Raw genomic sequence first — 15,598 nt, 5'->3', positions numbered from 1 at the left:
GAAGAAGAAGAAAAAATCAACATTTAACACTGGGAGCGAGACTACAGTGTGTGGTAAATGTAAAGTAACATGGACAGCCCTCCCTGAGACAACCCTCTCTGCGACAGCCCTCCCTGAGACAGCCCTCTCTGAGACAACCCTCTCTGTGACAGCCCTCTCTGTGACAGCCCTCTCTGAGACAGCCCTCCCTGACAGCCCTCTCTGTGACAGCCCTCTCTGTGACAGCCCTCTCTGAGACAGCCCTCTCTGTGACAGCCCTCTCTGTGACAGCCCTCTCTGGGACAGCCCTCTCTGGGACAGCCCTCTCTGTGACAGCCCTCTCTGGGACAGCCCTCTCTGGGACAGCCCTCTCTGGGACAGCCCTCTCTGAGACAGCCCTCTCTGGGACAGCCCTCTCTGGGACAGCCCTCTCTGGGACAGCCCTCTTGGTGACAGCCCTCTCTGTGACAGCCCTCTCTGGGACAGCCCTCTCTGTGACAGCCCTCTCTGGGACTCTGTGACAGCCCTCTCTGTGACAGCCCTCTCTGAGACAACCCTCTCTGGGACAGCCCTCTCTGGGACAGCCCTCTCTGTGACAGCCCTCTCTGGGACAGCCCTCTCTGTGACAGCCCTCTCTGGGACAGCCCTCTCTGTGACAGCCCTCTCTGGGACAGCCCACTGGCAGTGTAGCCGTCCATTTAATTTCCTCCTTTTTATGTGCAGGAAACACATTGTGCCTCAACAAATGGTTGGAATGATGTGTAGCCTTGTACGCCGACGGGGTGACAAGATGGGTGTCATCGGTGGTACTCACTCTCTCTCCGGGAGGTCCGAGAGGTCCAGCAGCGCCGGGCTCTCCTCTGGGTCCCCTCTTCCCCTCCTCTCCTGCAGGGCCAAGGGCTCCTTGGGGACCCGCGGGTCCCTACACAAACACAACAGGATGTTAGTAATCACATGTAATATCCATCATCCAAAAATAGATTTAGATTTAGAAATAGATTTCACTAAGAAGGGATGAAAACTGTTCAAGTATCTGCTGATGTTAGTTGAGGTTCTGTAGACATCTTACTAAACTCATGATACCAGAACAGAACCTCACCTAACATCAGCAGACATCTTACTAAACTCATGATAACAGAACAGAACCTCACCTAACATCAGCAGACATCTTACTAAACTAATGATAACAGAACAGAACTTCACCTAACATCAGCAGACATCTTACTAAACTCATGATAACAGAACAGAACTTCACCTAACGAAGCAAAGTTGTCTCTCAATCTCATTTTTTATAATGAATGCTGAGGATAAATATGCATTCTTTACTTTATTTTCGAAACTACCATAAAATATTTAAAATGATGTTGCTTGCCTGGTCCTTAGTAGGTCTAATATTAGATTGTTGACAGATAACAATCCAACAGGGCCCCCATGTGGCTTAGTTACAAACTCTGTTACAATCTGGAAGCAATCTGGGATGCTCTCCATTCTGTCTATGAGTTTCATGGGGCATTATAAACTCTTGGACATTATCCAGTATTTTGAGGGATTACTTAGCTATGAGAGACTGAAAGAGAGAGAGTGGAGAGAGAGAGAGAGAGAGAGAGAGAGAGAGAGAGAGAGAGAGAGAGAGAGAGAGAGAGAGAGAGAGAGAGAGAGAGAGAGAGAGAGAGAGAGAGAGAGAGAGAGAGCCTTGAGTATGTACAGACTCAGTGAGCATAGCCTTGCTATTGAGAAAGGCAGCCGTAGGCAGACCTGGCTCTCAAGAGAAGACAGGCTATGTGCACACTGCCCACAAAATGAGGTGGAAACTGAGCTGCACTTTCTAACCTCCTGCCAAATGTACTACCATATTTGAGACACATATTTCCCTCAGATTACACAACAAATCCATATCTATTGGGTGAAATACCACAGTGTGCAATCACAGCAGCAAGATGTGTGATCTGTTGCCACAAGAAAAGGGCAACCAGTGAAGAACAAACACCATTGTAAATACAACCCATATTTATGCTTATTTATTTTCCCTTTCGTATGTTAACTATTTGCACATCATTACAACACATAATATGACATTTAAAATGTCTTAATTCTTTTGGAACTTGCGTGAGCGTAATATTTACTGTTCACTTTTTATTGTTTATTTAATAATACTCACAATCTCTCCCTTGGGTCCAGCCTCACCCTTGAAACCTGGGATACCAGGGTCACCCTAGAGAGAAAGACAAAAAATACATGGATCATTATTACAGACCTTTAATATTCTTCAATATTCAATTGTCTTTCGACAATGAAGTCAGATTACAACCATTTCCTCCATTGGAGTTGCATATTACGAGCCTTTGAAATGCAAACAGAATCACGCTACATTACAATATATTATTATATTACAGATACCTCGTATCGTCCCTGACATTCATTATACATTACAACAGTTTTGACGTACAGATGTTCCCTTTGGTCCGAGAGGCCCAGTGGCTCCCTGGGGTCCTGGAGGGCCACGGGGTCCCGGGAAGCCAGGCGCGCCAGCGATACCAGGAGCACCCTATGGTAGAGCGACAGATAGTACACAGGTCAATATCAATCACGTACCAATCAATCATCACTCTGAAATGATCATGTGTGATAGTGGAAGGGAACACTAAACATTCAATCAACACCGTGACAAGAAGAAGTAGTGATATGTTTACTGTTGCTTGTAGATCAACGAGGGAAACAAATCTATAACTTTATCTAAGGAGGTTTCTGGACTTAGATCAATGTCTTCAATTTTACATGAGTTAGAGGGTGGAGCAGGTGGGAGAGGTCCTGAAGCTAGAGACACGGCCTGGACATCCAGCACCAAGTACCAACTGCAGTCTGCTTGACTATTATGTAAGGGATAGGCGTGTGCGTGTGTGTGTGTGTGTGTGTGTGTGTGTGTGTGTGTGTGTGTGTGTGTGTGTGTGTGTGTGTGTGTGTGTGTGTGTGTGTGTGTGTGTGTGTGTGTGTGTGTGTGTGTGTGTGTGTGTGTGTGTGTGTGTGTGTGTGTGTGTCTGGCCCCAGATCTGGTCTACTCAGCCATAATTAACTCAAAGCGACATATATCACACCTGCGTGATTCTCATCTAAATTATTTTAATGGGTTCTTGATTGTGTTACAGGGAAAATTAAGACCAAGAGCTTTTCCTAACCACGTCACCTGACCTGATAAATAGAACAACTCGTGGTTAGGGCACACGGAAAAAGAAATGCAAAAACTACTGACTCACAGTAATGGAGATGAGATCCACAATCTTTTTTTTTTCAGGGTCAAAGGTGGGTTTCATAATGTGACAGTGACTAAATATTTGTATTTATTTAACTAGGCAAGTCAGTTAATTTAAAAATGACTGCCTACCCCGGCCAAACCCTAAACCGGACGACGCTAGGCCAATTGTGCGCCGCCCAATCACAGCTGGATGTGATACAGCTTGGATTTCGAACCAGGGACTGTAGTGACACACTGGGATGCAGTGTCTTAGACCACTGTGCCACTCGGGAGCTATTTCTCTTTAGTTCTCAGACTGAACTAGTGGACTAGGCTGGTCACAAGCGTTTACATTTAGTTTGTAAATCATGTCTTTAACTCTTTACTTTTAGCCTGCAGGTGCATTATAATGCTTTATAACTTGTCATAGTAATATATGAGACTTTATAATGTCTTACATTTTGTAGGTTTCATATAGTGTATGAAAACCCAGGGCCATCTCTGGTTATCTCTGTAGATATCCCAGTGGTTTAGATATGACCTCCATTCACCTTCCATATTCCAGCTAGAAGCACTGACAGATGCCACACAACTCTATTAAACTCTAATAAAAACATACTTCAGGCATAACATTTTATTAGACTTAGTTGGAGATGACCCTCAAACCCTGCCTATACTGTGGACATGGACTATCTTAAGTTACACTGATAGAAGTCTGTAGGCATAGTGTGAGAACAGAGTGTAGGACTATAAGATACAGAGACAGAGGACAGAGGAAGGGAGGGAGACAGGAGAAGAGGAGAGATTGTCCAGGAGACTCACAGCTGATCCTTTAGCTCCACCAATACCATCAGTACCAGGGTTACCCTGTAGGGAAGAACAGACTAGTTAGAATGATCATTACATCCTTGTATATAGCCATTGTTTTCATCTTACATCATAAGCCTATGACAAGGACACAGAGTGTTTCCAGTTCAAGTGACATTGTCAGGGAAAAATTCAGGTCCCTAGTCATATGACTTGGACCACTGACACAGAGGGGACACTGTTTTTCTGGACACTGTCATACTGGGACACTGTCATACTGGGACACTGTTTTGTGGGGACACTGTCATACTGGGACACTGTTTTGTGGGGACACTGTTTTGTGGGGACACTGTCATACTGGGACACTGTCATACTGGGACACTGTCATACTGGGACACTGTTTTGTGGGGACACTGTTTTGTGGGGACACTGTTTTGTGGGGACACTGTTTTGTGGGGACACTGTCATACTGGGACACTGTTTTGTGGGGACACTGTTTTGTGGGGACACTGTTTTGTGGGGACACTGTCATACTGGGACACTGTTTTGTGGGGACACTGTTTTGTGGGGACACTGTCATACTGGGACACTGTTTTGTGGGGACACTGTTTTGTGGGGACACTGTCATACTGGGACACTGTCATACTGGGACACTGTCATACTGGGACACTGTTTTGTGGGGACACTGTTTTGTGGGGACACTGTCATACTGGGACACTCACAGAAGCGCCGGCGGGTCCGGGAGATCCGGGGGTTCCTGACTCTCCACGTGGTCCCTGGGCGCCCTCAGGTCCACGAGCACCGGTGGGGCCAGCTTCTCCCTGGAGAGAGACAATCAAACAATCAATCAATCAATCAATCAATCAATCAATCAATCAATCAAATGGTCTATAAAACATCAATAAATCAAACAATATATTAAATCGATCAATCAAGCAATCGATCAATAATCTATTGAAGTGTACTGTTTTAAAATTATTATCTAAAAATACAGAAACTATGTGCAAAATAAACTAGGTGCAGATTTGGTTTAGATGGTTAAGCATTTATTGTCAAATAAACACCTCCATAAGAATTAAAGTGTTGAAACCTTGTAAAATAAAGTTACAAGTGTTTATTCTTAATTGAATTTAGTAAAAGCCCAAGTAGGTAAATATTAATATTAAGAATATATAAAGTCGAACAACATTTATTGGAAGACAAATTAAATTAAGAATTAAATATTGTCCGAATATAAAAAAATAAATCAAATTGAAACCCTACTTATGATTGAACACTTGAACTGTTTCTACGTTTCCAGAGGTTTCTAGAGGTTTCCAGATGTTTCTGGAGGTTTCCAGAGGTTTCTAGAGGTTTCTAGAGGTTTCCAGAGGTTTCTACAGGTTTCTAGAGGAAACACTGTTGTTTACACACTAGGTGGTTTTTGTAACATTAGCCACCCACACACACAGTCACACATGCATGCAGACACGGTTACCCGCGCGCACACACATGCAGGCAAGCACGTTCTCTCTCACACACACACACACACACACACACACACACACACACACACACACACACACACACACACACACACACACACACACACACACACACACACACACACACACACACACACACACACACACACACACACACACACACACACACACACAGTTGCACAAAAGCCCCCAGATCATTTGCCATCTACAGGGCCTTCGGAAAGTATTCAACCCCCTTTACTTGTCCCACATTTTGTTTTATTACAAAGTGGGATTATATTGATTCAATTGCTTTTTTTGTCAACAATCTTCACAAAGAACTCTGTCAAAGTGGGGAAGAAATGCTATTTTTTTTCCAAAAAATAAAATAATTGGTAAAACAATAATATATCTCGATTCAATAAGTATTTAACCCCCTGCGTCAATACATGTTACAAACATCTTTGGCAACAACTACAGCTGTGAGTCTTTCTGGGTAAGTCTCTAAGAGTTTTGTAGACCTGCATTGTACAATATTTGCCCATTATTTTTGTATTATTCAAGTTCTGTCAAGTTGGTTATTGATCATTATAGACAACCATTTTCAAGTCTTGCTATAGATTTTCAAGCAGATTTGAGTCAAAACTGTAAGTAGGCCACTCAGGAACATCAATGTCATATTGGTAAGCAACTCAGTGTATATTTGGAGTTAATTTTCCCCAAATATAATGCAAACTTAATGAAGACAAAAAGTTTATTTCTTTGCAACATTATTTGCAGTATTACTTTAGTGCAGTATTACTTTAGTACAGTATTACTTTAGTGCAGTATTACTTTAGTGCAGTATTACTTTAGTGCAGTATTACTTTAGTACAGTATTACTTTAGTGCAGTATTACTTTAGTGCAGTATTACTTTAGTGCAGTATTACTTTAGTGCAGTATTACTTTAGTACAGTTTTTCTTTAGTGCAGTATTACTTTAGTACAGTTTTTCTTTAGTACAGTATTACTTTAGTGCAGTATTACTTTAGTGCAGTATTACTTTAGTGCAGTATTACTTTAGTGCAGTTTTTCTTTAGTGCAGTATTACTTTAGTGCAGTATTACTTTAGTGCAGTATTACTTTAGTGCAGTTTTACTTTAGTGCAGTATTACTTTAGTACAGTTTTTCTTTAGTGCAGTATTACTTTAGTACAGTTTTACTTTAGTGCAGGGGTTCCTCAACTCTGACCCTGCGAGGTCCGGAGCCTGCTGGTTTTCTGTTTCTACCTGATCATTAATTGCACCCAACTGGTGTCCCAGTACTATAATCAGTTCCTGATTAGAGGAGAACAATAAAAAATGCAGCGGAACTGGCTTCAAGGTCCAGAGTTGAGTTTGGGGGCTTTAGTGTGTTCTTGATCCATACTCAGGTTTCTCCTATCACAGCCATTAAACTGTGTAACCGTTTTAAAATGACTAATTCACCATTAGGGATATTCCGTGTCTGCTTTTTCTTTATTTTTTTTTCACCAATATACCAATCTGTGCCCTTCTTTGCGAAGCATTGGAAAACCTCTGGTCCTTGTGGTTGAACATGTTCTTGAAATTCACTACTCGACTGAGGGACCTTACAAATAAGTCTTTGTGTGGGGTACCCAGAACAGTGTGTCCTATAGCTGCATCTTTAAAATATGCTCCGTGACTGGGAGACTGAGAGGGACAACAGAGGAAAGTGAAACCAGTGGTAAAACACACACACACACACACACACACACACACACACACACACACACACACACACACACACACACACACACACACACACACACACACACACACACACACACACACACACACACACACACACACACACACACACACACACACACACACACACACACACACACACACACACACACACACACACACACAGAGTCTGGCCTGTCGGCTCACTGTTCAGAAGGAAATAAAACAGCCCACCTCCAAAACCCCTCTCTCAGATGGAGGAAAATAGGTTTCAGTTTCAGAGCACTTTTCTAACACTGCCTTCTCCGGTTTCACCTCTTTCACTCTTTCTTCAGCTTATGTTTTAAAAAAAAGAAGATATTTCTGAACTGAACTCCTCCATTTTCTCTCTAGTCCTTTTACACGAACAGTACACAATGTACAGTAGCATCTTAGTTTGTACCTATCCTTATACTCTAAAATAATGTATTTGTACAAAAGAGTCCTTCATTGACGTACCCCTGGGTTTATATGGCTAAGTTACAAAACTGGAACTTTTCAGACACAGAGATAAAAGGACAGTGACATACCTTAGAACCTGGAGAACCGGGGAAGCCTGGAGCACCAGATGGACCAACTGGGCCCTACAGAGAGAGAAAGAGAGAGGAGAGAGTGGAGGGGAGGGGGGGAAGGTGGGGGCAGAGGAGGGAGGGCAAAGAAAGGAGGGGTGGAGGGAGGAGAGGGGAGTGAGTCAACAAACACTACTGCCACAGTGAGGGCATTCAGGTGTATTGCAGCAACACTGAGATTTCTGCTGAAACGTACAGTGTACTATACAGTATATAGTGAAATTAAATAATGAATAAAACTACATTGCAATACTTACAGGAGGACCAGCAGGGCCGGGCAGACCATCATTACCACGAGCACCCTAGACAGGAGAAAGACAAGATACTGTCACCACACATCAGAGAACCAGCTCCATAACACATATTGTCAAGTACCGATCACTGGAATGACACTATGGTATTCTTCAGAGACAGAAAGTTCTAGACAGGTTGTAGATAGAGTTCTAGACATGGTTCTAGTATAAGTTCTAGAATAAGTTATAGTTTGAGTTCTAGACATGGTTCTAGTATGAGTTCTAGAAATGGTTCTAGAATGAGTTCTAGTATGAGTTCGAGTATGAGTTCTAGACATGGTTCTAGTATAAGTTCTAGAATAAGTTATAGTTTGAGTTCTAGACATGGTTCTAGTATGAGTTCTAGCATGAGTTCTAGACATGGTTCTAGTATGTGTTCTAAACATAGTTCTAGTATGAGTTCTAGACATGGTTCTAGAATGGGTTCTAGCATGAGTTCTAGACATGGTTATAGTATGAGTTCTAGACACGGTTCTAGTATGTGTTCTAGTATGAGTTCTAGTGTGAGTTCTATGTATGAGTTTTAGTATGAGTTCCAAACATGGTTCTCTATGAGTTCTAGACATGGTTCTAGACATGGTTCTAGCATGAGTTCTAGACATGGTTCTAGTATGAGTTCTAGCATGAGTTGTAGACATGGTTCTAGAATGAGTTCTAGTGTGAGTTCTAGACATGGTTCTAGTATGAGTTCTAGCATGAGTTCTAGAAATGGTTCTAGAATGAGTTCTAGTATGAGTTCGAGTATGAGTTCTAGACATGGTTCTAGTATAAGTTCTAGAATAAGTTATAGTTTGAGTTCTAGACATGGAGTTCTAGTATGAGTTCTAGTATGAGTTCTAGACATGGTTCTAGTATGAGTTCTAGCATGAGTTCTAGACATGGTTCTAGTATGTGTTCTAGTATGAGTTCTAGACATAGTTCTAGTATGAGTTCTAGACATGGTTCTAGAATGGGTTCTAGTATGAGTTCCAGACATTGTTCTCGTATGAGTTCTAGACATGGTTCTAGTATGTTCTAGCATGAGTTCTAGAAATGGTTCTAGTATGAGTTCTCGACACGGTTCTAGTATGTGTTCTAGTATGAGTTCTAGACATGGTTCTAGTATGAGTTCTAGTGTGAGTTATAGTATGAGTTTTAGTATGAGTTCCAAACATGGTTCTCATATGAGTTCTAGACATGGTTCTAGAATGAGTTCTAGTATGAGTTCTAGTATGAGTTCTAGACATGGTTCTAGCATGAGTTCTAGACATGGTTCTAGTATGAGTTCTAGCATGAGTTGTAGACATGGTTCTAGAATGAGTTCTAGTGTGAGTTCTAGACATGGTTTAAGTATGAGTTCTAGTGTATGTTCTAGACATGGTTATAGTATGAGTTCTAGCATGAGTTGTAGACATGGTTCTAGAATGAGTTCTAGTGTGAGTTCTAGACATGGTTTAAGTATGAGTTCTAGTGTATGTTCTAGACATGGTTATAGTATGAGTTCTAGCATGAGTTGTAGACATGGTTCTAGAATGAGTTCTAGTGTGAGTTCTAGACATGGTTTAAGTATGAGTTCTAGTGTAGTATTACATTTACATTTAAGTCATTTAGCAGACGCTCTTATCCAGAGCGACTTACAAATTGGTGCATTCATGAGTTCTAGCATGAGTTCTAGACATGGTTCTAGTATGAGTTCTAGTGTGAGTTCATGTATGAGTTCTAGACATGGTTCTAGTATGAGTTCTAGTATGAGTTCTAGACATGGCTATAGCATGCGTTCTTGCATGAGTTCTAAACATTGTTCTACTATAAGTTCTAGACATGGTTCTAGTATGAGTTCTAGTATGAGTTCTAGTATTGGTTCTAGTATGAGTTCCAGACATGATTCTAAAATGAGTTCTCGACATGGTTCTAGTATGAGTTCTGGCATGAGTTCTAGACATGGTTCTAGTATTAGTTATAGTGTGAGTTCTAGACATGGTTCAGATATGAGTTCTAGAATGAGTTCTAGTGTGAGTTCTAGAAATGGTTCTAGTATGAGTTCTAGAATGAGTTCTAGTATGAGTTCTAGTATGTGTTCAAGAAATGGTTCTAGTATGAGTTCTAGAATGAGTTCTGGTATGAGTTCTAGTATGTGTTCTAGAAATGGTTCTAGTATGAGTTCTAGTATGAGTTCTAGAAATGGTTTTAGTATGAGTTCTAGTATGAGTTTTAGAAATGGTTCTAGTATGAGTTCTAGTATGAATTCTAGACATGGAGTTCAGGACAGGGAGTTCTAGCATGAGTTCTAGATATGGAGTTCAGGACAGGGCACTGTAATGTGTGTTCTAGGCCAGGGAAAGGTACTTACAGCAGCTCCAGAGGGACCGTTCTAGTATAAGTTCTAGACATGGTTCTAGTATGAGTTCTAGTATGAGTTCTAGTATTGGTTCTAGTATGAGTTCCAGACATGATTCTAAAATGAGTTCTCGACATGGTTCTAGTATGAGTTCTGGCATGAGTTCTAGACATGGTTCTAGTATTAGTTATAGTGTGAGATCTATACATGGTTCAGATATGAGTTCTAGAATGAGTTCTAGTGTGAGTTCTAGAAATGGTTCTAGTATGAGTTCTAGTATGAGTTCTAGAAATGTTTCTAGTATGAGTTCTAGTATGAGTTCTAGTATGAGTTCTAGAAATGGTTCTAGTATGAGTTCTAGTATGAGTTCAGTATGAGTTCTAGAAATGGTTCTAGTATGAGTTCTAGAATGAGTTCTAGTATGAGTTCTAGTATGTGTTCAAGAAATGGTTCTAGTATGAGTTCTAGAATGAGTTCTGGTATGAGTTCTAGTATGTGTTCTAGAAATGGTTCTAGTATGAGTTCTAGTATGAGTTCTGGAAATGGTTTTAGTATGAGTTCTAGTATGAGTTCTAGAAATGGTTCTAGTATGAATTCTAGATATGGAGTTCAGGACAGGGAGTTCTAGCATGAGTTCTAGATATGGAGTTCAGGACAGGGCACTGTAATGTGTGTTCTAGGCCAGGGAAAGGTACTTACAGCAGCTCCAGAGGGACCGGGGCGACCTCTCTCACCAGGCAGACCACGTGGTCCCTTTAGAGCGGTGCAGAGGTTACAATCACAAACAGTCAACAGTATCACATGTAGATCTCATAGCCTATTTGCCATAGATATTCAATGTGTGGCAGATCTATTTCACAGTATTTATACTCTACTACATCCACTACATATGATGTCACATTGTAATGTGTCTGACAGGTATCAGTTGTCTGACCGGTATCAGTTATCCATCTGTGCTCACCATGGGTCCGGGAGCGCCATTCTCACCGGGCGCACCAGACTCCCCCTAGAACAGAGAAGAGTCATTCAATTAGTAGGAGGAGACGGAGAGAAAAGGAGGTGGGGTTTGTGTTTTAGAGGTGGTCAGAATGGTAGGTAAACAGGCATCACAACATGACAGACAAAAAAGGCAATGATAGGATATCTGTGAGATTAGAATGACTTGAGAGAGATAGAGGATGCTGATGTTGAGTCCTTCCTACCTTAGAACCAACAGCTCCACCCTCTCCCTTGAGTCCATCAAGACCTGGATAACCCTGGAAAGAAGAGATACAGACAGGACTGAGTACAGGACTGGGAATCAAGTCTTCACTGTCACATTGACTGGGCAATGCAGTTGCTCACAGCTGTATAACAACGACAAACATACACGTTCACTAAAAGCAAGCAAACAGGAAAGAACACATTTGAAGATGACATATTATATATTGTCACTGCTATTACATCACTTACTCTATGCCCTTTGATTCCAGGCAGACCGGGAGTTCCTGGGAATCCACGAGCTCCCTGTTGTACAGAAGAGAAAACAAGAGACAGGGGAAGATAGAAAGAGGAGAGATAGGAGAGAATGGAATGGTTATTCAGTTTTTCTCCAGATCTGCTTTCCTGCTCTGGTCTAGTCTGGTTTGGAGCCAGACTTATGATGTTCAAGGGGCAGAAGGCCAGAGGGCCAGAGAGACAGATGACATGAGGGAGGATTTAGTAGAGACAGTTCTTCCTCTTCTGTCTGACTGAATCATCTTGGAGAGTCTTTCTAACCGGACTGTATCTGACTGAATCATCTTAGAGAGTCTTCTAACAGCACTGTATCTGACTGAATCATCTTAGAGAGTCTTCTAACCGGACTGTATCTGACTGAATCATCTTAGAGAGTCTTCTAACAGCACTGTATCTGACTGAATCATCTTAGAGAGTCTTCTAACCGGACTGTATCTGACTGAATCATCTTAGAGAGTCTTCAAACAGCACTGTATCTGACTGAATCGTCTTAGAGAGTCTTCTAACCGGACTGTATCTGACTGAATCATCTTAGAGAGTCTTCTAACCGGACTGTATCTGACTGAATCATCTTAGAGAGTCTTCTAACTGGACTGTATACTTCCCTTGTCTGCTTGAATGATCATCAAATAAAATTGAAATAAAATGAAATTGTATTAGTCACATGTACCGAATACAACACCTTACAGTGAAATGCTTACTTACAAGCCCCTAACCAACAATACAGTTTAAATAAAAATTGTTGTGTGTACAAATGTAATAACTAAGTCAGCATGAATAGGAAGTGAGATCAATTGAGTGTAGATAAATGAACAGATACATTATCATATAAATGAAAAGAGAGTGAAGAGATAATGAAACCATACCTGAGGACCAGAAGGTCCACGATCACCACCTTTGCCGGGTTTGCCAGCCTCACCCTATAGCAGAGAGAAAGAGACAGTGAGGAAGAGACAGAGAGGAAAAGACAGAGAGACAGAGACAGAGAGACAGAGACAGAGACAGAGACAGAGAGGAAGAGACAGAGAGGAAAAGACAGAGAGACAGAGACAGAGAGACAGAGACAGAGGAAGAGACAGAGAGGAAAAGACAGAGAGACAGAGACAGAGACAGAGACAGAGACAGAGACAGAGAGGAAGAGACAGAGAGAAAGAGACAGAGAGAAAGAGACAGAGAGAAAGAGACAGTGAGGAAGAGACAGAGAGGAAAAGACAGAGAGACAGAGACAGAGAGACAGAGACAGAGACAGAGAGGAAGAGACAGAGAGAAAGAGACAGAGAGAAAGAGACAGAGAGAAAGAGACAGTGAGGAAGAGACAGAGAGGAAGAGACAGAGAGGAAGAGACAGAGAGGAAAAGACAGAGAGACAGAGACAGAGAGACAGAGACAGAGAGAAAGAGACAGAGAGAAAGAGACAGTGAGGAAGAGACAGAGAGGAAAAGACAGACAGGAAGAGACAGAGAGGAAGAGACAGAGAGGAAGAGACAGACAGGAAGAGACAGAGAGAAAGAGACAGAGAGGAAGAGACAGACAGGAAGAGACAGAGAGAAAGAGACAGAGAGGAAGAGACAGAGAGAAAGAGACAGAGAGGAAGAGACAGAGAGGAAGAGACAGAGAGGAAAAGACAGACAGGAAGAGACAGAGAGAAAGAGACAGTGAGGAAGAGACAGAGAGGAAGAGACAGAGAGGAAGAGACAGAGGAAAAGACAGACAGGAAGAGACAGAGAGGAAGAGACAGAGAGGAAGAGACAGAGAGGAAGAGACAGAGAGGAAAAGACAGACAGGAAGAGACAGAGAGGAAGAGACAGAGAGGAAGAGACAGAGAGGAAGAGACAGAGAGGAAGAGACAGAGAGGAAAAGACAGACAGGAAGAGACAGAGAGGAAGAGACAGAGAGGAAGAGACAGAGAGGAAGAGACAGAGAGGAAAAGACAGACAGGAAGAGACAGAGAGGAAGAGACAGAGAGGAAGAGACAGAGAGGAAGAGACAGAGAGGAAGAGACAGAGAGGAAAAGACAGACAGGAAGAGACAGAGAGGAAGAGACAGAGAGGAAGAGACAGAGAGGAAAAGACAGAGAGACAGAGACAGAGAGACAGAGACAGAGACAGAGACAGAGAGGAAGAGACAGAGAGAAAGAGACAGAGAGGAAGAGACAGAGAGGAAGGGACAGAGAGAAAGAGACAGTGAGGAAGAGACAGAGAGGAAGAGACAGAGAGGAAAAGACAGAGAGACAGAGACAGAGAGACAGAGACAGAGAGGAAAAGACAGAGAGACAGAGACAGAGACAGAGAGGAAGAGACAGAGAGGAAGAGACAGAGAGAAAGAGACAGAGAGGAAGAGACAGAGAGGAAGAGACAGAGAGGAAGAGACAGAGAGGAAAAGACAGAGAGACAGAGACAGAGAGACAGAGACAGAGACAGAGACAGAGACAGAGAGGAAGAGACAGAGAGGAAAAGACAGAGAGACAGAGACAGAGAGACAGAGACAGTGAGGAAGAGACAGAGAGGAAAAGACAGAGAGACAGAGACAGAGAGACAGAGACAGAGACAGAGACAGAGAGGAAGAGACAGAGAGAAAGAGACAGAGAGAAAGAGACAGAGAGAAAGAGACAGTGAGGAAGAGACAGAGAGGAAAAGACAGAGAGACAGAGACAGAGAGACAGAGACAGAGACAGAGACAGAGAGGAAGAGACAGAGAGAAAGAGACAGAGAGAAAGAGACAGAGAGAAAGAGACAGTGAGGAAGAGACAGAGAGGAAGAGACAGAGAGGAAGAGACAGAGAGGAAAAGACAGAGAGACAGAGACAGAGAGACAGAGACAGAGAGAAAGAGACAGAGAGAAAGAGACAGTGAGGAAGAGACAGAGAGGAAGAGACAGAGAGGAAGAGACAGAGAGGAAAAGACAGACAGGAAGAGACAGAGAGGAAGAGACAGAGAGGAAGAGACAGACAGGAAGAGACAGAGAGAAAGAGACAGAGAGGAAGAGACAGAGAGGAAGAGACAGAGAGGAAAAGACAGACAGGAAGAGACAGAGAGGAAGAGACAGAGAGGAAGAGACAGACAGGAAGAGACAGAGAGAAAGAGACAGTGAGGAAGAGACAGAGAGGAAGAGACAGAGAGGAAGAGACAGAGAGGAAAAGACAGACAGGAAGAGACAGAGAGGAAGAGACAGAGAGGAAGAGACAGAGAGGAAAAGACAGACAGGAAGAGACAGAGAGGAAGAGACAGAGAGGAAGAGACAGAGAGGAAGAGACAGAGAGGAAGAGACAGAGAGGAAGAGACAGAGAGGAAAAGACAGACAGGAAGAGACAGAGAGGAAGAGACAGAGAGGAAGAGACAGAGAGGAAGAGACAGAGAGGAAGAGACAGAGAGGAAAAGACAGACAGGAAGAGACAGAGAGGAAGAGACAGAGAGGAAGAGACAGAGAGGAAGAGACAGAGAGGAAGAGACAGAGAGGAAAAGACAGACAGGAAGAGACAGAGAGGAAGAGACAGAGAGGAAGAGACAGAGAGGAAAAGACAGAGAGACAGAGACAGAGAGACAGAGACAGAGACAGAGACAGAGAGGAAGAGACAGAGAGAAAGAGACAGAGAGGAAGAGACAGAGAGGAAGGGACAGAGAGAAAGAGACAGTGAGGAAGAGACAGAGAGGAAGAGACAGAGAGGAAAAGACAGAGAGACA

General features: G+C 42.7%; 1 protein-coding gene across 1 annotated transcript in view; it reads right to left on the bottom strand.

Annotated features, from left to right (window-relative positions):
* Nucleotides 1-15,598, bottom strand: part of LOC124016349 (collagen alpha-1(II) chain-like) — an 84,239-nt gene that overhangs the window by 33,951 nt on the left and 34,690 nt on the right. The window contains exons 11-22 of the mRNA XM_046331906.1: nt 12,787-12,840; nt 11,876-11,929; nt 11,626-11,679; nt 11,385-11,429; nt 11,123-11,176; nt 8,071-8,115; nt 7,775-7,828; nt 4,738-4,836; nt 4,031-4,075; nt 2,426-2,524; nt 2,138-2,191; nt 794-901 (exon numbers count right to left, since the gene is read on the bottom strand). Of these exons, the coding sequence (XP_046187862.1) occupies nt 794-901; nt 2,138-2,191; nt 2,426-2,524; nt 4,031-4,075; nt 4,738-4,836; nt 7,775-7,828; nt 8,071-8,115; nt 11,123-11,176; nt 11,385-11,429; nt 11,626-11,679; nt 11,876-11,929; nt 12,787-12,840 (765 nt within the window). The remainder of the gene's footprint in view (nt 1-793; nt 902-2,137; nt 2,192-2,425; nt 2,525-4,030; nt 4,076-4,737; nt 4,837-7,774; nt 7,829-8,070; nt 8,116-11,122; nt 11,177-11,384; nt 11,430-11,625; nt 11,680-11,875; nt 11,930-12,786; nt 12,841-15,598) is intronic.

The sequence above is a fragment of the Oncorhynchus gorbuscha genome, linkage group LG03 (genome assembly GCF_021184085.1).
Source record: "Oncorhynchus gorbuscha isolate QuinsamMale2020 ecotype Even-year linkage group LG03, OgorEven_v1.0, whole genome shotgun sequence".
Classification (NCBI taxonomy): Eukaryota; Metazoa; Chordata; class Actinopteri; order Salmoniformes; family Salmonidae; genus Oncorhynchus; species Oncorhynchus gorbuscha.
Note: the sequence above shows the minus strand (reverse complement) of the source record. Positions and strands in the feature narration are given on the sequence as shown.